Source organism: Canis lupus, chromosome 15 (genome assembly GCF_048164855.1).
Source record: "Canis lupus baileyi chromosome 15, mCanLup2.hap1, whole genome shotgun sequence".
Taxonomy (NCBI): Eukaryota; Metazoa; Chordata; class Mammalia; order Carnivora; family Canidae; genus Canis; species Canis lupus.
The window spans coordinates 34,157,144-34,177,574 of NC_132852.1; the positions used below are offsets into that span (position 1 = coordinate 34,157,144).

The 20,431-nt window shown below is 41.4% G+C and overlaps 1 protein-coding gene and 1 long non-coding RNA gene across 7 annotated transcripts in view; one reads left to right on the forward strand and one right to left on the reverse strand.

Annotated features, from left to right (window-relative positions):
- Positions 1-1,325, reverse strand: part of LOC140604846 (uncharacterized) — an 11,892-nt gene extending 10,567 nt beyond the window's left edge. Inside the window, exon 1 of one of the 3 annotated variants that reach the window (XR_012007676.1) lies at positions 163-1,325. This is a non-coding gene — a long non-coding RNA (uncharacterized lncRNA). Of the gene's footprint in view, positions 1-19 lie in introns of all 3 variants that reach the window. The other 2 variants (XR_012007675.1, XR_012007674.1) reach the window with 2 other exon arrangements.
- On the forward strand, positions 566-19,506 carry PLPBP (pyridoxal phosphate binding protein). Of its 4 annotated transcripts, none has more exons than XM_072776423.1 (8): positions 566-739; positions 2,901-3,008; positions 3,085-3,120; positions 3,947-4,022; positions 14,424-14,558; positions 16,304-16,446; positions 16,913-17,011; positions 18,142-19,506. In XM_072776423.1, exons 1-8 carry the CDS (start codon positions 641-643, stop codon positions 18,271-18,273), a joined length of 828 nt encoding a protein of 275 aa, XP_072632524.1. In that variant the 5' UTR covers positions 566-640; the 3' UTR covers positions 18,274-19,506. The 4 variants fall into 4 exon arrangements, with proteins under 4 accessions (XP_072632524.1, XP_072632526.1, XP_072632523.1 ...); XM_072776422.1 differs by having other exon boundaries at positions 589-1,210; XM_072776425.1 differs by lacking the exon at positions 14,424-14,558 and having other exon boundaries at positions 579-739.
- The last annotated feature ends 925 nt before the right edge of the window (positions 19,507-20,431 follow it).

Sequence of the window (20,431 nt, forward strand, 5' to 3'; positions counted from 1 at the left end):
ACCCATTGAAATGTTTTACTTTTTATGCCCCTGTCGGGGATGCCTTGTGTTCCGGCGCGGACCGCGACCTGGGCAGCCCCGGACTCCGGGGCCACAGGGATCAATGACCACACATTTGAACCACGCCGCCTTCCTGAGAAACAGCGTTCTTTTCTCTCATACCGGTTCCTCCACTAAGAGCCGTGTCTCCCGCCCTAGCGGCTTCGAGTCCCGGTCCCCGCGCGGACGTCTCGGTTCCCGGCTCTGACCGCCGGGGCCGACGGGCACACCTGCGGGACGTCTGTAGAGACGAGGACCCCCGAATAGGCCGCGGCCTTTCGGAGGAAGCTCCCGCGGGGGCGGCGGTGGGGGCGGCTCCGGCAGCTGGACGCGGAAGGCTCCCATCGGGGGGCGCGCGGGGGGCACGGGAACCACGGCAGGCGGGCCTCCACGCCCCAGGCCCCCGCGTCCTCCCCAAAATGGCCGCCGCCGCGGGGCGGGGCCTGCCGCCCCGTCCCGCCCCCGCGTTGCCCGCTGTCGATTGGGTGAGCCGACTGGCTGGTGAACGGCGATTGGGCCCCACGAGACGTGCGCGGGGCGGGACCGGAAGGCGGTCTCGGCCTGGGGGTGCGGGGGTCCCCGCGCGGGTGGGTCCCGGGGGATGTGGAGAGCTGGCAGCATGTCGGCGGAGCTGGGAGTCGGGTTCGCACTGCGGGCAGTGAACGAGCGCGTGCAGCAGGCGGTGGCGCGGCGGCCGCGGGTGAGAATGGAGGCGCGGGGACGCTGGGCGGCCGCTTTGAGGAGGGAGGCCCCTGCGTAGGAGTGGGTCGTCACGGTGACGCAGAGCGGGTCTCCCGCGGGGACGGCGGCGCAGGTGGCGGAGCCCCCAGAAGGCTAGCCAGGGCTTTCTGGAGGTTGGCTCGGTTGGAGCTGAAAGTATCCACTACCCGAGGAAGTGACCGGCCCCCGGCATCGCGACCGTTGCCCGTCCCTCGCGTGGCGGGCTCCGCAGCCTTAGCAGACGGCCGCCGCGCGGCCCTGTGCCCCATCCACCACGGGGACACCTGCAGGAGGCCAGGTCTCCCGGGATCACGTGTGGGCAGCGCCTGACAGCTAGCGGATGCTCGTGGCGGAAAGCGGAGGTGGATTGGCCGCGCTCTGGAGACGGCGCTGCACGGGCACGTTTGGCAGTGCTCCCTCGCAGGGGCGAGCTGACATCCCATCCCAAGCGGTTTGCAGGAACGCTTTTCCTCCCCTTATCTCCTCTTGAAATTTCATTAGACCGAGGGCCAGTGTTTACTCCTCACACTGTAGGTTTAAGCTCGATGGTGTGGAGTGAGACACAACTGAACAAAAAGGTCAAACTCGGAATGTCAGAACTCAGAATGCTTTCCTGGAGCGGAACACCTTTATTAGTAGAGTCTTTGCTTGGCTACGAACTAGATGTTATCTTGAATTAAGTCACTTAACGACTCTGGCCCTGAGTTGTCTCATCTGCCGTAGGCAGTAAAATAAGCTCCGATTGCTTTAAGCTCACTGCTGGCCTTAATGTTCTATGATTCTCAGGGATTCTCCAAGAGAAGCTAGGGATTTCCCTGACAAACATCACTCAGGGAGGTTCTCCCAGCAAAGCTCCTCAGGCAGATGGGTTGCCTGTTCAGTTTTCTCTGGAAATCATCAATTCATCAACACGGTGGTAGAAATTATGACATGGTCTCATAAAGGCTGGTAATGCATCCCTGAGAAGGAAGAGGAAACGTCTTGCTAATAGCTCTGAGTCCTCAGGGCCTTTGAAAATACAGTGATTCTCATAAAATTAGCCACCACAATCATATAAGAAAAGGGCATTCAGGGTTTCTTCCATGTGGTGTTCAGAGACATGAAGTTATGCCTGTTTTAAGCCTGTTTACTTGTGGGTCTTTCTAAGCAGTAAAGTAATCCACATGAAGGAAGGACCCACTGTGTCTGGTGTCCTTCATTCATGTCTACGGAATCACCATGAGTGTATCATTGCTGCCCTCTCAAAAAAATGAGTCTCTGCTTCATTTTATACACAGGCAATAAAAGAGATCTTTGGAAAAAAAGAAAAGAAAATACAGTGGTTCTGTAAAAATAGCAGAGGGTGATGGCATACATGAAAACCGAGCTGCATGAGGATAGGTGGATTTCTTAATGCCTCTGTATGGATTAGGTTGAAGCAGAATGCAGAGAAGCTCTGCTTTTTATGTAATTGTTGTAAACCCCAGGGGGGTGGGGGTCATCATATTGGTCTAATTCTGAGTCCAGAGTTTTTGATGTCCCTGCCTCAGTTCTGCTACTCGTTCTTGATTAGAATGAACAGTAAATTACATAGCTGCCCTACACAGACCACTTTTGAGAGTGGGGGGGGGCAATATTAATCACTATGCCAGGACCAGAATAGGTTTCTAAAACGTAACCTTGGGGTTTTGGAAGCAAGAAGTGGCATCCCCTCTAGTCAGAGAGTAGTGCCTTCCCTTCATGAAGTGCTTCTTAAACCTCCAACCATGGTATGCAAGAGCATCATCTGGAGAGTTTGTTTAAAAAGCAGATTTTCAGACTCCCAACACCAGATATTCAGATTCAGTAGGTCTGGAGTGGTACCCAGATGATGCTGATGCAGTTGGTCAAAGACCACATTTTAAGGAAATACTGCTTTTACTTACCTACCTGAGAGAGATTAGATATTAAAGTAGCTAACACATTAAATTTGGATGCTATGCATTTGAAAGGCATCCGATCAACATTATTTGATACTGGTTTCTCTCCAATATTGGAATAATGGAGCTTACCCAATGTCAAGTGAAGACCTGTGCTGATTGAGTCTATGAGATCCATCTTATAGAACTTACTGGAATAATATTCCTAAATGTTCACTCATTTGGCTCTTTCCCTCTTGGCAGGATCTTCCAGCCATCCAGCCCCGGCTAGTAGCAGTCAGCAAAACCAAACCTGTGGAAATGGTGATTGAAGCCTACTGTCATGGCCAGCGCACTTTTGGGGAGAACTATGTAAGCCTTTTTCCAGTCTGCCTTTGGAAAAGTCATGATGGCCAGACTTCTGATTCCTTCTGTTTTTACCCTTTAGGTTCAAGAACTGCTAGAAAAAGCATCAAATCCTAAAGTAAGTGGATATCTGAATTCTTTTGAGTTTGTACTTAATCTTAGGCCTTCAGTTGAAAGTCACACCCACTTTGGTGGTTGAGTTTTACAGCAGGGTGAACTGGCGGTAGAAATGTCCACATTCACCTTGAACTCCAAATATTGCACAGCTAGATTTTCTTTCTCTATTAAAACTAAGACGGGCAGCCCCGGTGGCCCAGTGATTTAGCACCGCCTTCAGCCCGGGGTGCGATCCTAGAGACCTGGGATCGAGTCCCACGTCGAGCTCCCTACATAGAGCCTGCTTCTCCTTCTGCCTGTGTCTCTGCCTCTCTCTCTCTCTCTCTGTCTGTCATGAATAAATAAATAAAATTTTAAAAATCTTAAAAAAAAAACAAAAAACTAAGACTGTAGTTTTCTCCTTTGCAGCTTTTTGGTTGTGGTGATTTAGGAGCTTGCTGTAATCCTGGATCCTTTTGAGATTTGAACGCTTTAATCAGTTCATCCTTTTTTTCTTTTTTTTTTTAAAGTGGGCTCCACACCCAGTGTGTGGCTTGAACTCACGACCCTGAAATCGAGAGTCATGTGCTTTACCAGTTGAGCCAACTAGATGCCCCATAATCAGTTCATCTTTAATGGATGATATCTAAAAGATGGAGAGAAGTGATGGGAACAAGGAAGAGAAACAGAGTAGAAGCCATAGGTTTTTCTCACTTAAGAGCCTGGCTAAAGATGGTGGTAGTGGTTTCTGCATAGACATGAACAGTCAGAAGGGTGTGTGTAAGGTATTTGAGCCAGCAAGGCCTTCATAAATTCTAAGTCAAACATGGTTACCTTTTTCTCTTCAGATTCTGTCTTCGTGTCCCGAGATCAAATGGCACTTCATTGGACACCTACAGAAACAAAATGTCAACAAATTGATGGGTAAGATAAATTTCTAAATATGAAGACAAAATCTCTTTATCATTATATTACTTATACTACTTTCTATGGAAAAGAGAACAGGTTTTAGAATAGTCCTAATTCACCTTTTGTGTTCTGGAGTTTTGGGGGAAAATAAATTTTAATTCTTAGTATAAAGTAAAAGCCTCATACCAACAACAGAATGAATTCACCATTGACTGGGTTGTTTATACTTGGAAACCTACCCTACTTGAAGATGCTAGGTATCATATGATAGTCTTTCAAATGAATTATAAGGAATTGTAGCTCATAAGATTTTTCAGTTGGCCAGGGAGACATTTTTGTCCTTTTCCCTTTAAATGTAAAGCTATAGGAGTGCCTGGGTGCCTCAGAAGCATCTGCCTTCAGCTCAGGTCATGATCTAAGGTCCTGGGATCGAGCCCCATGTTGGGCTCCCTGTTCAGTAGAGAGTCTGCTTCTCCCTCTCCCTCTGCTACTCCACTTGCTAGTACTCTTTCAAATAAATAAATAAATAAATAAATAAATGTTTTTTAAAAATGAATAAATGTAAGCCTATAGTAAATAAAATATAATATACAATAAAACAAAAACAGTACATAATAAAATACAATATACAGTGAAATATAATACAGCAAAGTAAAATTAAATATTAACTACAGAAAGACTTAACTGTATGACAATGGCACGTGGAAGTCTGTTTGAGGAACCAAATACCTATTTCTCTCAACGTGCAAAATTAAAATAACCTGGTTTTTTATAGGCAGCTTTTTTTTTTTTTTTTTTTTTTTTTTTTAATGATAGTCACAGAGAGAGAGAGAGAGGCAGAGACACAGGCAGAGGGAGAAGCAGGCTCCATGCACCGGGAGCCCGACGTGGGATTCGATCCCGGGTCTCCAGGATCGCGCCCTGGGCCAAAGGCAGGCGCTAAACTGCTGCGCCACCCAGGGATCCCCTATAGGCAGCTTTTTTGAAGTATAATTGACCTAACGTAAATTATATATACTTAAAGTGCACAATTTGATTAGTTTCAACATATGGTTGTACTTGTGAAACCATCACAGCAAAGTAGTAAACACATTCATCACCCCCAAAAGTTTCCTTATACTCTTTGTAACCCCTCCTTCCTGCTTCCCCTCCGCCACCCTATCCCTCCTTCAGCACTACTTAACTTGCTTTCTATCACTGTAGATTAGTTTACCTTGTGGGGCACCTGAGTGGCTCTGTCAGTTGAGCATCTGCCTTCAGCTCAGGTCATGATACCAGGGTCCTGGGATTGAGCCTCATATTGGGTTCCCTGCTTAGCAGGGAGTCTGCTTCTGCCTCTCCTCATGTCTCCCCTGCCTCTCCCCCTGCTCCTGCTCTCTCGCTCTCTCAAATAAATAAACAAAATCTTTTTAAAATAGGGGGGAAAAAAAGATTAGTTTACCTTAAGAGTTTTATATAAATGGAATCATAAAATATGTACTTTTATCAGTCTGACTTCTTCCACTCAGCATAATTATTTTAAGGTTCATAATATTGATTTATGTATCAGTAGTTCATTCCTTTTTGTTTACCCACTCACCTGTTGATGGACATTTGAGTTGCTTCTAATTTGGGGCTATGACAAAATTGTTATGGAGGTGAGGGGGAAAAATTGTCATGAACATCTTTATGTGGACTTTTTCTTTTAAGATTTTTATTAATTTATTAATTTGAGAGAGAGTATGCATGCTGGGGTGGGAGAAGCCAGGAGAACAGAGGGAGAGGGACAAGCAGACTCCACATTGATCTTGGAGCCTGGTGCAAGGCTTGATCTCACGACTGTGAGATCATGACCTGAGCTAGCCGACTGAGACATCCAGGCACTTCTGGACTTTTTCTTACCTCTTGGAATAAACACCTAGGAGTAGAATGGTTGAGTCACATGATAAATATATGTTTAACATTTTTTATAATTCTGATAAAATATACATAACACAAAGTTTAGCATCTTCACTATTTTTAAGTATACAGTTCAGTGGCATTAAGTACATTCACATTGTTTGCAACCATCACTACTATATCTTCTATAACTCTTCCTCTCTCAGAACTGAAGCTCTATACCCATCATGTATGTTTAACTTTTGAAGAAACTGCCAGACTGTCCTCTAAAGTGGTTGTGCCATTGTACATTCCCACCAGCAGTGTTCAAGTTTCTCCACATCCTTGTCCACACTTAACACGGTCAATCTTTTAATTTTAGCCATTCTAGTAGGTATGTGCTGCTGCCCTTGCATTTCCCTAATGACTAATGATGTGGAACATCTTTTCACGTGTTTGCATCTGTTCACCTTCTTCAGTAAAGCCTCTATCAAAGTCTTTTGCCCATTTTCTAATTGGATTTTTTTACCTTTCAGAGAGAATTCTTTATATATTCTGGATACTAGTTCTTTATCAGATACATGCTTTGCAATATCTGCCACTCTATTGCTTGTCTTTTCATTTTCTTAACAGTGTCTTTTGAAGAGCAGAAGTTTTTAATTTGATGCAGTCCAATTATCAATTTAGATTTTCATAGACTATGCTTTCTATGTTGTGTCTAAAACATATTTCCCGGGGATCCCTGGGTGGCGCAGCGGTTTGGCGCCTGCCTTTGGCCTAGGGCGCGATCCTGGAGACCCAGGATCGATTCCCACGTCGGGCTCCCGGTGCATGGAGCCTGCTTCTCTCTGCCTGTGTCTCTGCCTCTCTTTCTCTCTCTGTGACTATCATAAATAAATAAAAAATTAAAAAAAAATAAAAATAAAAAAATAAAACATATTTCCCTATGGTTCAAGTGACACAGATTTTCTCCTAGCAACTTTATATAGTGTTTGGTCTTATATTAGGCATATATTATTCACTCTGAGTTAATTTTAGTATATGGTTCAAGGTATGATTCTAAGTTGTTTTTGTTCTTTAATACCTCATTGTTCCAATACTACTTGTTGGACAGTCTGTCCTTTCTCCATTGCATTCCTCTGTACCTTTATCAAAATCAGTTATCCATGGGTTTATTTCAAGACTATTTACTTGATCCACTGTTCTGTTTATCTTTTATACTAGTAGCATGCTATTTTGATTTACTGGAGCTTTATAATAATTCTTAAAAATCAGTAGTGTTGGGGCAGCCCAGGTGGCTCAGCGGTTTAGTGCCGCCTTTAGCCCAGGGAGTGGTCCTGGAGACCCGGGTCCTGCATCGGGCTCCTTGCGTGGAGCCTGCTTCTCCTTCTGCCTGTATCTCTGTCTCTCTGTGTGTGTGTCTCTCTCATGAATAAATAAATTAAATCTTTAAAAAAAAAATCAATAGTGTTAGTCCCCAACTTTTTTCTTCTTTTTCAAAGTCCTTTTGGCTATTCTAGATCCTCTGCATTTCCATATAAACCAATTTATCAGTTTCTACCAAAACAAAACAAAAATCCTGCTAGGTATTTGATTAGAATTGTATTGAATCTATAGATCAATTTGGAGAACATTGGCATAGTAAAAATACTGAATCTCCCAACGCATTAATAAGGTATAGTTTAGTATTTATTTAGGTCTTCTTTAATTTCTCACAGTAATATTTTGCAGTTTTCTTTGTGCAGGATTTCCTCATCTTTTTTTTTTTTTTTTTTTTTTTTGGATTTCCTCATCTTTTGCCTGATTTATATCTAACTTTTTCTTATGTTGATGCTATCTGCTGATACTATTATTGAGCTGTTACTTCAATTTCTGATTGTTACTAATATATAATAGTTGATTTTTGTTTTTTGTATATTTTGTATATTCATCTATCCTGCAACTTTATTAAACTCATGCTAGTAGTTCTACTTATTCTAGTAGTTTCTTGTTAGTTTTTTAAGTTCTACTTATTCCAGTAGTTTAAAGGGTTTTTGTTTTTTTTTTTGCAGATTTCATATAATTTTCTACATAGACAATTATGTTACCTGTGAACAATTCACTTCTTCCTTTCCAATCTGGATGCCTTTTATTTCTTTTTCTTGCCTTATTATACTAGCTAATACCTCCAATACAGTATTGAATAGAATTGCTAAGAGTGTGCATGCATGTTTTTATTGGTGTCTTTTATCACAAGGAGGAATTTCCCTTCTGTACTAGTTTGCTGAGGATCGACCTAGTTTGATAAATCAAGAATCAGTGTTAGATTTAGTCAAATGCTTTTGCTGTATACATTAAAATAATCCTACAGTTTTTCTTTTTCAGTTTATTAACATGTTGAATTATATTTATTGAGTTTCAAATGTTAAACCTTGCCTGTGAATAAACTCATTTGGTCAGGCAGTAGTATCCTTTTACTATAATGTTGCATTTGATTTGTCAAGTTTTGCTTAGAATGTTTGCATCTACATTCATAAGGGACATTGGTCTTTCACTTTCTTGTAATATCTTTTTTTTAGGTTTGATAACAGAATAATGCTGGCCTCATAGAATGAACTGGAAAGTATTCCCAACTCTTCAGCCTTTTGAAAGAATTTATGTGGAATTGGTATTCTCTTCCTTAACTGCATGGTAGAATTTACCACTGAGGCCTGGAATTGCTTTGTAGGAAGGTTTTTAACTATAATTTAAATTTTATTGATAGATTATTTACATAATCTGTTTTTTCTTGGGTGAGCTTTGTTACTTTATGTTTTGCAGGAGTTTGCCCAATTCATCTAAAGCAATGAATTTATGAGCATTCAGTTGTTTGTAATATCCCTTTATTATCCTTTTAATATCTGTAGAATCTGTAGTGATGTCAACTCATTCCTGATGTTGATAATTTGCTTCTTCTCTTTTTTCCCTAATCCATCTGGCTGAAGGTTTATCAATTTTATCAGTCTTTTCAAAGAACTAGTTTTAGTTTCACTAATTGTTCTCTCTTGTTTTATTAGTATAATATGTTTTATAAACAAAAATAATAATGATGTATTATAGGATTTATAGCATATGAAAAAGTAAAATGCATTGAAACAATGGCATACAAAATGGAAAGTAAGAAACAGAAGTATGCTATTATAAGGTTCTTAAGCTACATATGAAGAAGAATGACACCATTTTAAGTAGACTGTGTATGAGTTCAGCTTTAAAGCAACCAATAAAATAAAATTAAAAAAATAAAAAAATAAAGCAACCGATAAGCTAACCTGGCTGGCTCAGTCAGTAGAGCATACAACTTGATCTTAGGGTCATGAGTTCAAGGCCTATATTGGGCATAGAGCTTACTAAAAAATTAAATAGAATAAAGCAACCAATAAAATGACACAATGAAAAAAAAATGACACAATGGAGTTAGAGCTAATAAGTCAGCAAAGAAGATAAAGTGGAGTAATAAAAATATGTGAAATTGTGGTTTGATTTGCATTTCCCTAATGACAAATGAAGTTGAGCATCTTTTCATGTATTTATTGGCCATTTGTACATCTTTGGAGAAATGTCTATTCAAATCCTTTGTGTGTGCTTTTAATTGAGCCTTTTTATTGTTTAATTGTAAAAGTTCTCTATATAGCCTAGGTACCAGTCCTTTATGACGTATATGATTTGCAAATATTTTCTCCCATTCTGTGGGTTATCTGTTTACTTTCTCCATGGTATCATTTGTAGCTCAGGAATTTTTCATTTTAATGTACTCCAATTTATCTCTTCATTCTTTTGTGGCATATGCTTTTGGTGCTATAGCTAAGAAATCCAAGGTCACAAAGAATTTTTTTTAAGTAATCTCTGTGCCCAATGTGGGGCTTGAACTCACAACCTTGAGATCAAGAGTCAGATGCTCTACTGACTGAACCAGCCAGATGTCCCCAAGGTCACAAATATTTACTCCTGTTTTTTGTAAGAGTTTTAGAGTATTAAATCTCACCTTTGGGTCTGAGTTAATTTTTATGTATAGCCTAAGGAAGAGGGAGATGCAACTTCATTCTTTTTCATTGAACTTTCTTTGCACCTTCACCTTATTTTTTAGAGATATTTTTACTGACTATAGAATTCTACCTTGACAGTTTTGTCTTTCAGTACTTTAAAAATATTGCTCCACTGTCTTCACTTAACACTGTTTCCAGTGAGAAATATGCTGTCATCCTATCTTTGTTTCTCTGCATATATCATGGGGTTTTTTTTTCTCTTGCTACTTAAGATTTTTCTCATTATCACTGGTTTTGAGTGATTTGATTATGATGTGCCTTGGCATAATTTTTTCCACGTTTCTTGTACTTGGGGGTTCATTGAGCTTCTTGGATCTGGTATTTGCAGTTCTAATCAAGTTTAGAATTTTTTCAACTATTGTTTCTTCACATATATTTTCTGCCCCCCACCTTCTCTTCTCCTTTGGGGACTCCAGTTATGTATTTAATCTGCTTGAGATGATTCCACAGCCCACTGATGCTCTTTTAATTTTTATGATTTATTTTCCCCTCTCTGTGTTTAACTTTGGGTAATTTCTTCAAGGTAACTAAGCTTTTCTTTAGCATTATCTAATTTGCCATTAATCCCATCAGTGGATTTTTCATCTCCTATTATGTTATAGTTTTCATACTTAGAAGTTTAGTTTGAGTCTTTTTTTATATCCTCTATTTCTCTCTATAATTTTTAATAATTTTTAATATATGGATAGTTATAACTTTTAATGTGCTATCTACTGATTCTATTATTTTTGACAGTCTGGAGTAGTTTAACCATCATTATGTATCGTATTTTCCTGCTTCTTTGCCTGATCTTTTTTTTTTTTTTTTTTTTTGGACAGCCAAACATTGTGAATTTTCTTGTTGGGAGCTGGTCATTTTCATATTCCCATTTCATATTCCATTTCATATTCCATTTCAATTCCTATTCCTCAACATTTTTGAGCTTTGTTTGGAACACAGTTATTGGGAACAGTGTGATCTTTTTAGGTCTTGCTTTTAAGATTAGTTGGTGTGACTGCAGCAGAGCTCAGTCTAGGGTTAATAGTTCCCCATTACTGAGACAAGACCCTCTGTATACTCTACCCCCAGTACCCCATGAATCTTGAGCATTCCAGCCTGTCTGGTGGAAATCAGCACTAGTCCATGCCCTCCATGAACATCAGGCACTGTTTCTTCTTTTTTTCTTTTCTTTTTTTTTTTTTTAAGATTTTATTTATTCATGAGAGACACAGAGAGAGAGAGAGAGGCAGAGACACAGGCAGAGGGAGAAGAAGCAGGCTCCATTACAGGGACTCGATCCTGGGACTCCAGGATCACACCCTGGGCCAAAGGCAGGCACTAAACTGCTGAGCCACCCAGGGATCCCCGGCACTATTTCTCCTAATCCTTTCAAATATTTCTATACTCAGCCATGGCTGATTTCCTCACATGCACGTGCTGATCCATACCCAGCTGCGTTCTGGAGGGGAGCCCTTCACAAATCACCAGTGATCTCTCTGTGTGCAGCTGTCTCTTCTCCTAAATTCTGCTCTGTGAACTCTAGCTACTTTCCAGATTCTCAGTCATGTCCTCAACTCAGGGTCCACGCTCTTCCTGTGCTCCCCTTCCCTGCGCCACATTCTAAAAACTCTAGGCAGTAACCTGGGGCAACTGGGCTCACTCTATTTGTTTCTCATCCCTCAGAGGTCACTGTCTTCCATACCCATTTCTTGTAAACCATGGTTTCATGTATTTTGTCCATTTGGTTGTTCAGGTAGGGTAAATCTGACCCCTGAATTTGTTGGGAAGCAGAAGTCTACTATATTATTATTAAAAGCTGTTTCAAGGGACACCTGGGTGGCTCAATGGTTGAGCATCTGCCTTTGGCTCAGGGCGTGATCATGGAGTCCCGGGATCAAGTCCCCTATTGTGCTCCCTTCATGAAACCTGCTTCTCCCTCTGCCTACATCTCTGCCTCTCTCTGTGTGTCTCCCATGAATAAATAGATAAAATATTTTTTAAATGAAATAAAATAAAGGCTGTTTCATATCAGATATGGGGGAAGTAGGAAGCCTATATATACTTAATAAATGGCAACAAGACAATCAGCTTTTTATTAAAGAAATAATTAAATTAGAATCCCTTCCTCAGTGTAAATTCTAGCTAAATTGAAGAATATTAACTTGAATATCAAAACTATAAAAGTATTAGAAGAAAATATAGAAAAATATGTTTATTTTTTCAGACTGATGAAAGGCCTTTCTAAATAAAATAAAATCTGGAAGCCATAGAAGAAACAATTAGCACATTTGCTTATAAAAATTAAAGCTTTCTATAAGTCATAGCAAAAGAGAAACACAGATTGGTAGTTAATACTTTTTAAAAGGGGAAGAATGTCCATAATGCATAAAGAACCATATGTATTTTTTTAATCTATAAGAAAAACCTAGGGAAAAACTAAGAATAGGCCATTTATAAGGATAAAATATACAGCCAGTAATCAAATGAAAAATGCTTACCTTTAATAAAAGAAATGCAAAATATAATAATAAATTCTACTTTTCACCAAACAGGTTTGCAAAAAATTAAAAGGCTGCTAATATCCAGTGTTTTGAGAGCATGAGTAAATGAGCACTCCACATTTTGCCAGGAAGATTCTAAAGTGATAGGGCGTTTTTGGATTTCTAGTATCTAACACAGTTTTAATTGTACTTCCTCTATAATCATTTCAGTTCTTGCTGTCCTATAGCAACTTGTATATGTGCACAGAGATCTGTGTCTAAGCTTTGGTTTTGTAGTAAAAAAGAAAAAATGTCTATTAATAAGAACAATGGTAAGTAAATTGTGATCATCTATTCTGTGGAATGTTGCAGTTGTTGAAGTACCAGTGGATTTATGGTACTGATGTAAAAAAAAAAAATTTCCAACATGTATTGCTAACTGGAAGCAAGCAACCCGTAAAACATTTACTGTGAGCAGGGCTGGCTCAGTCGGTAGGAGCACACGACTCTTGATCTCAGGGTTATAAAAGTTCAAGCCCCACGTTGAATGTAGATCTAAGATCTTAATAAGATATTTAGGGGAAAAAAATTTAGTATGATCCAATTTGTATGTTATTTCAAAAATTACCAGGAAATTATATATCTGGGATGTGTGTGTATTTGATTGGGTGGAAATACACTAAAATACATCTGGAAAAATCCTCATCCCAACAGTAATAGTGGGAGTTTCTAGGGTCAGAGCTTTGAGTTTTTATCGCATGTTGCTTTTTTTTTTTTTTTTTTTTACACCAAGCACATCTACTCTTGTCTCTTTTAAATACATTTTTTTTTTTAAAAGTGAAGTAGTCTGAGCTCAAATTCAGCATTAGGAATTTGAGTCATGGAACACGTGGGTGGCTCAATTATTTAAACAGCTCAGGTCATGATCTCAGGATCCTGGGATGAAGCCCCTGGGTCAGACTCCCTGCTCAATGGGAAGTCTGCTTTCCCTCTCCCTCCAACCCCCCCCCCCAAAAAATAAATAAATAAAATCTTTTTAAAAATATGGAATCAGTTTACCATTGTTTAAATCACAGCTCTAATATCTGTTAGTTTTGTAAACTTGAATAAACTTTAGCCTTCCTGAGCCTCAGTTTCCCCATTGGTAAGATGGAGGTAAAAATAGTGCTTCATGAACCATGGTAAAGATTAAAAAGCAATAATATAGGGCAGCTCTGGTGGCGCAGCGGTTTGGCACCGCCTGCAGCCTGGGGTGTGATCCTGGAGACCTGGGATCGAGTCCTGCATCGGGCTCCCTGCGTGAAGCCTGCTTCTCCCTCTCCCTCTGCCTGTGTCTCTGCCTCTCTCTCTGTGTCTATGAATAAATAAATAAAATCTTTTTTAAAAAAAAGCAATAATATATGTACAGGGGTTAGCAAATTGCCTGGGGCATCTCAGTGATCAGAGCAGGCTGCTGATGTTGCCGCTTCTGTCTTCATTATCATGTATCTCAAGCAAGACACACTTCATGTCACATGCATCTTTGGAAAAGGAGATGGTTTCGCTGACATCAGCGGCTCCCATAGCTGTCAGTGTTTGGGTCATTCCAATGTCCTTATTGAATAAGAGCATCCCCATTCCACGGTTTCAGAACATGACGTTATCATGCCAGGGAAGCACTTTGGCCTCCACTGTTATCCTTCCTTTTTTGTCACTTGCCCCGGCTCTCACAGTGTGAACTGAGATTTGGTCCCATCAAGCATGTTCTTAGGAATCTCCACAATTACCAGCCTTTTGAAGCCCAGGGGTGCGTGTGCCGCCTGGTTGCAATATGTCAGCCTCTGTCTCCCCAGTTGGTCCTTTCTGATGAGACAGCAGCGGGCCCACATTGGAACTGACATCTAGTGAAACTGTCACATAAGTCTCAGCAGGACTGAGACTTACTGTCTTGTTCTTTTTCTGGGAAATTGTTCTCCCAGCCACCAAGTCAAAGACTGGTTGTGTATTTCTTGCTGCTAGTAGGGTGAGTGAAGAATTACCTTGCCTCTTTTTCATTACAGCCGTCCCCAATCTCTTCATGCTGGAAACAGTGGATTCTGTGAAGTTGGCAGACAAAGTGAACAGTTCGTGGCAGAAAAAAGGTTCTCCCGAAAGGTTAAAGGTTATGGTCCAGGTTAACACCAGTGGAGAGCAGAGTAAGTGAGCAGACCTGAACTGTAGATTTTTCTTCCCGTAGGATGGTTGAAGGTCAGAAAGAATGACAAGCCTGAGTATGTGATAGCTAAGGTTCTAGAAGGAAATCACAGGCCTTTAAGAAAACTGTTTCCTGTAGAATCTAGATGGCACAGTGACATCTAAGCCAGTCCACATATAATTCTTTCATATATCGTGGTTTCTTAATTCTTAATTTTTTGGTGGCCCAGAATAGGACGAGCCAGGAAGGGGACTGTGACTTAGATCTGAAAATTCCCAAAAGTCCATCACTCCTAAAAGAGATGGCAGAGTTACACATGTAATACTCAGGTGTTGAAATCAGACCTCGGGTTTGAGCTCCAGCACTTTCCAGCATTGTAACCTTGGGCAAGTTACCTAACCTCTCTCTACCTCAGTTTCCTTGGCAGACAGTGATAGTCATAACAGTGCCTACATTAGAGGGTGTCAGGAGGATTGAAAGTGGTAATGTGGGTAGAGCTGTTGGCAGAGAACCCTGCACAGCTTACTTGCTAGCACTTGTTAAGAGTATTTACAGGTCAGTCATTCGCTTGCGACCAGCAGAGCACCAGTATTCACCATACTGTAACATGAAGGAACATGGTGTACACTGTTTTCCAGATAGGCCCTCAGGCCAGGCTTCCTGGGTTCAAATCCCAGTTGTGCAGTTTCTAGTGGTGTGACTTTGGACAAGGTACTGAGCCTCCCTGTGCCTCAGTTTCCTCATCTTTAGAATGGAGAGAATACTTACCTCGTGGTTATTGTATTAAGTGAAAAGCTGTTAGGACTTGGCACATGTGCCTGACATATAAGTGTTCTGTAAATTTTAACAATTATCATTGTTTCTACATGCACCTAGATTATAATGTTGTCAGCATAGGTACATCTGAAATTGGCTCCAGGTCAAGTCTGTGACATCATTTCTTGATAATTAGCTGTAATCTACTATAATTAAAGATTAAAGTGGATGTTCATAGCCTCTCCATTTGAAAAATGAGGGAAAGAGAATATAAATATTCCTTATAACTGCATAACAATAACATCATTTGCTGCAGATTCCTCCTCCAGTTATTAATTAGCAAGTTCCAATTCATTTTGCAAATGCATAGTGAAAACTGTGTGATATATGCTTCATTTTAAAACATTTACAGTGGGGATCCCTGGGTGGCTCAGCAGTTTAGCGCCTACCTTCAGCCCAGGGTGTGATCCTGGCATGCCAGGATCGAGACCCACATCAGGCTCCCTGCATAGAGCCTGTTTCTCCCTCTGCCTGTGTCTCTGCCTCTCTCTCTCTCTATGTCTCTCATGAATAAATAAATGAAATCTTAAAAAATAAAAAATAAAATAAAACATTTACAGTTGTAATAAATTAATGAAATCAGAGCTAGGAAAAGAATCCTCCAGTGAATCTGGCATTTTGGCTACATGAGTCTTCTTGGGGTCCCAAGAAAAAGCAATGCTTTTTTCTTTTCCCTCTGCTTCAGCTGTTCTCAGCTCAGATCACTGAGATTCAGATGATCATTACTTAGAACCTGACCAGAAGGGAAGCAACATAGACAAAGACTTCAAAAATAAAGTTACTCTGTAGGACTTGATATGTTTTTTTCCAAAAACGTTATCTCTTGCCCGAAAGTCACCTCCTCTGTTATCAAGATGGGATGAAAGTGAAGCCTTCCTCTGGCCAGGTCAAACAGTTTGGTACAAGTGTCTTCTGTTCCTTTTTGTGAAGGTAAACATGGCCTTCTGCCTTCAGAGACAGTATCCATGGTGGAACATATAAATGCCAAGTGCCCCAGCCTGGAATTTGTGGGGCTGATGACCATAGGAAGCTTTGGACATGATCTCAGTCAAGGACCAAATCCAGACTTCCAGGTACTGGGGTCCGAGGATGGGAGGGATTGCTCATGCACTAAGGAAGCATCTTAGCGAAATGCTTTTGCAGGACTGGCTGTTGTAATAAGCTTCAGAGACACCCCAGATATTGCCTATCTGGGGTTATAACCCTCTTCTGAACTCTTCTCGTAAGGAAAGGAGAAAATAGATTTCCAGAACCCTACAGACCTTTCTCAGCCCCACTTGAACCTGGTTAAAACACAGTCTTCAGAGAAAATGAGTTCTTTTCTTCATTTCCATCGGCTGATCATTTTTTGATTTTTTTTTTTTTTTTTTTTTAAGTAGAACCATGTACTCAAAAACTCTTTGGATAACTTCTGGAAACTTTGGCAGGCCTTGAAACCAATGAGGAATCAGTAACCTTCAGCAGAGATGTTCAGATTCAGCCACTTTAAAGATCCTTAGAGAAGGCAGGAATAAAATAAATGTCATGCTTGTCTGTCAGGTGTTACTCTCCCTCCGAGAGGAGCTGTGTAAAAAGCTGAGTGTCCCTCCTGAGCAGGTGGAGCTGAGCATGGGCATGTCCATGGACTTCCAGCATGCAGTAAGTGTCCTCCCAGGTGCCTTTATTTGCCTCAAGGGGAGGGTCCCAAAGGCCACAGCAGAAAGTGGGTTTTACCAAAAAAAAACCTTTGAAACACCTCATCATAGCAATAGGGCCCCCAATAGCAGTGGCTGTCAACTGTTCCAACATCCCCCACCCCCTGCTTTTCTGAAATGAAATGTGTGGAAATTATAGCCTGACACATAACTTTTTAAAACTCAGTATCATTCCATAAGTGGATTCTAAAGAAATAAGAAGGGGTGCCTGGCTGGCCTGCTCAGTAGAGCATGTGATTCTCGATCTCAGGGTCGGGACGTCAAGCCCCATGGTGGGTGTAGAGATTACCTAAAAAGAAAGGGGGGATTAAACTATAATATTTTTTAAGTTTATCTATTTTTAAGTAATCTTTACACCCACCGTGGAGCTTGACCTCATGACCCCAAGATCAAGAGTCACATGCTCTATCCACTAGGTCAGCGAGGCGGCCCTTAACTATAATTTTTTGAAAAGGCAATGCACTGTGTAATGTTTGGGCATGGATATGTGAGTGTCATAATGACGAAGTCTGAAGTTAATCTTATGGGTAGCTTCACTATGAGTGCAATGGCTATAACTATATACTGATAAAGGCGTGCTGCTTTGGCACCTCAAATATATGTTTTTCAGGACTAGTAAATAACTTGATAAGTGCTAAAAGAAAGTATAAACTTCACTCTGTGTATCCAGTAGTTGCACTCTTGGGAAATCACATATATGAGAACTGTGCAAAAATACTTTGTGTTTATAAGTAAAATGGAATTAGATCCCGTGCTCAAACAATCAAGAGAAGGTTTTTTCAACTGCCTAACCCTGGAACATTAGAAAGGGGTGTGGGCTGTAAGATGCAGTGTGACATCTAACATCCCTGGTCCCAACTAAATGGCATTCATATTCCCTAATCACGGTGACAGCCAAGGAAATGCTTATTTCTCAAACACACCCAAGACGTAGGATGACACCAAGGTTAACCACTGCCCCGTGACCCTCTTCTGCTCCGTTATCGTTTTTCATGGAAGAATGAGAGACACAGGTTCAGCGTTGGCTGCATTATTTTAAACTCGGGCCTTGATGCTTTCTCTTCTTTCCCACAGATTGAAGTAGGATCTACGAATGTCCGAGTAGGAAGCACCATTTTTGGAGAGCGAGATTACTCCAAGAAACCTCCCTTAGACAAGTCCGCTGCAGACCTGAAGACCCCAGTGGAAGTGGCGCAGGCACACTGAGCCCAGCACAAACAGCTGTGGCTCCCATCCCGTGGGCCGGTCCAGGAAGACTAACTATGCACTCACCTGGAATTCCATTTTGATGTCCCATGTGTTACAGCACAGCAACACTCTCCTTGTAACCTGGAGAGAGCATGCTGATGACTGTGTGTATTGACAGGAACCATCTGTACTTAGGATCTGGTGTAACAAGCTCACTGCAGATAGCAGTTTTGGATTGGATTTGAGAAATCCTGACATTTCCACAGGACAGATACCAAATCAGTAGCCAGGCATCGAGTTCAGTTTTGAATCCTGCCCAGGAACACCAACCAACCCATGAATGCCTTTCCCAGATTAAAATGTGGCCACTGATGCCTATAATCACCAAAGTGAGAGGGATTCGCATTTGTCATCTCCCTTAATAGAAAATTTTCTCCTACAAACCCCTCCTGAGTAATTGTCTTTGTTGCTGTGGAGCAAAGTGATTGCTGGCCCCAGTTCCACCACCCCCCACCCCTCCCCGCCAGTAAATATTGTCTCTACTCTGGAATGACTGTACAGGTACCCCTCCAAACCCAAATCATTGCGGATAAGAGTTTATGGCATTGGCCACCTTGTGGTGTTGATCCTGAAAATCACAGGGGTGACATAAATGGGCTTGGGCCTTTCTCACATCCTCCTGAAGAGACAGGGCTCTGAGCTTTTTCTCAGTGACAGGAAGTCAAGGCTGTGATTTCTTCACCATAATCCTTTTAATGGTGATTTCTCATCAAAGACCAGTGAATCTCCTAGCTCCCCAGAGATTGCTTCAAGGCTAGTTCAGGTTTGCAGTTTCGACAAGGCCTGGCTTTAAGGTTCCCGTCCCTGCGACCATTCCCCAGGCACATCTATAACCTCCCCTCCCCTGCTACATTGATAAGCCAAAATTTTGTAACTTCTTGATTGTTAATAAAGTAGCAAGATATTCAAAAACCAGAAAGCACAATCCTCAGATTCATAACAGATGACTTCAGTCTGTTTAGTTCCTAGATGTCTTTTTCCTTATTTATTTAAGCCCCAGTCTTTAATTTCATGAAACAACTTTCAGAACCTGCTGCTGCTGCTGAATGTAATTTTGTAAAACTTAAAACCATTATGATTAGTTTCAGTCAGAACTCTAACATGATGTTCCAGAGTATATTAAATAAAAATGTGAATTTGAATTATACCATCTGTGCCAATTATAAAGCAATTAAAAGATTTATTTTCTAAGACCTGGTGTAATGAGTGAGTCTAACAGGAACAGGGCATTGGAGCCAACACGTAGCAGCTGTGCCCGTCACTTGATACCGTGCCACCCGAGCTTTAGAGGAAGACTTCCCTTGGGTCATAGCTGTAGCCAAAGGCACACCGTGGATGAGAGAGGAATTCTGAACTTCTAAAGGCAAGAAAATGAAATGTCCATATTTCAGCAATTAAAAGGAAGGTTCCCTCTTGCTGCAAGAACCTCTTTTAAACGGCCCCTAGGTGGCGACATTGGTTAGCCTGTGGGGCCAGATTTCCTGGGAGGGGTCCCTCACCCTGAGTCTCAGTCCTTCAATGGGCAGGAAAGGAGGCCAAAGAGAACACGATTTTTCCAAGTGATAGGATTGCATCTTGCAAAGACACTAGGTTCCCCCAGATACCTCATTTCTCTGCTAACTGGACCAGGGGTCCGAGGGTGGCTGCAGAACACTTTGGGAGAGGTGAACTGGTCTAAGCTTTTTTTTTTCTTTTAAAGATTGTTAGCTTTTTTTTTTCTTAAGATTTATTTATTCAGAGAGAGGCAGAGAGGCAGAGGGAGAAGCAGGCTCCATGCAGAAAGCCTGACGTGGGACTCGATCCTCGGTCTCCAGGATCACACCCCGGGCTGCAGGGGGCGCTAAACCGCTGCGCCACAGGGCTGCCCTGGTCTAAGCTTTTTAATAAAGAACTCTCTGGATTGTGCCTAGAGATTGGAAACAATGAAGGAGGCAAGCCAGGGGAGGGTGAATCAAACCCAGATAAGGAAAGGAAACCAAAGTAGGTCTGTCCAGTATACCCACAGCGGGTATGGGCCTTTGGCAGAGAGAAAAGCGAGCAAAATTATGACTTTGACTTGTTATATGGGAGAGGCAGCAGGTCCGAATACTCCCACGTTTTCATCAGATGTGATAGC

What these genes read in the sequence shown, in the direction of transcription:
- PLPBP (XM_072776422.1), top strand. Translation starts at nt 1,100, where the DNA reads ATGCTCGTGGCGGAAAGCGGAGGTGGATTGGCCGCGCTCTGGAGACGG. An exon ending in CTGACATCCCATCCCAAGCG is followed by an intron (nt 1,211 to 2,900) that starts GTTTGCAGGAAC and finishes CCCTCTTGGCAG; the next exon opens with GATCTTCCAGCCATCCAGCC. An exon ending in CCATGGACTTCCAGCATGCA is followed by an intron (nt 17,012 to 18,141) that starts GTAAGTGTCCTC and finishes TCTTTCCCACAG; the next exon opens with ATTGAAGTAGGATCTACGAA.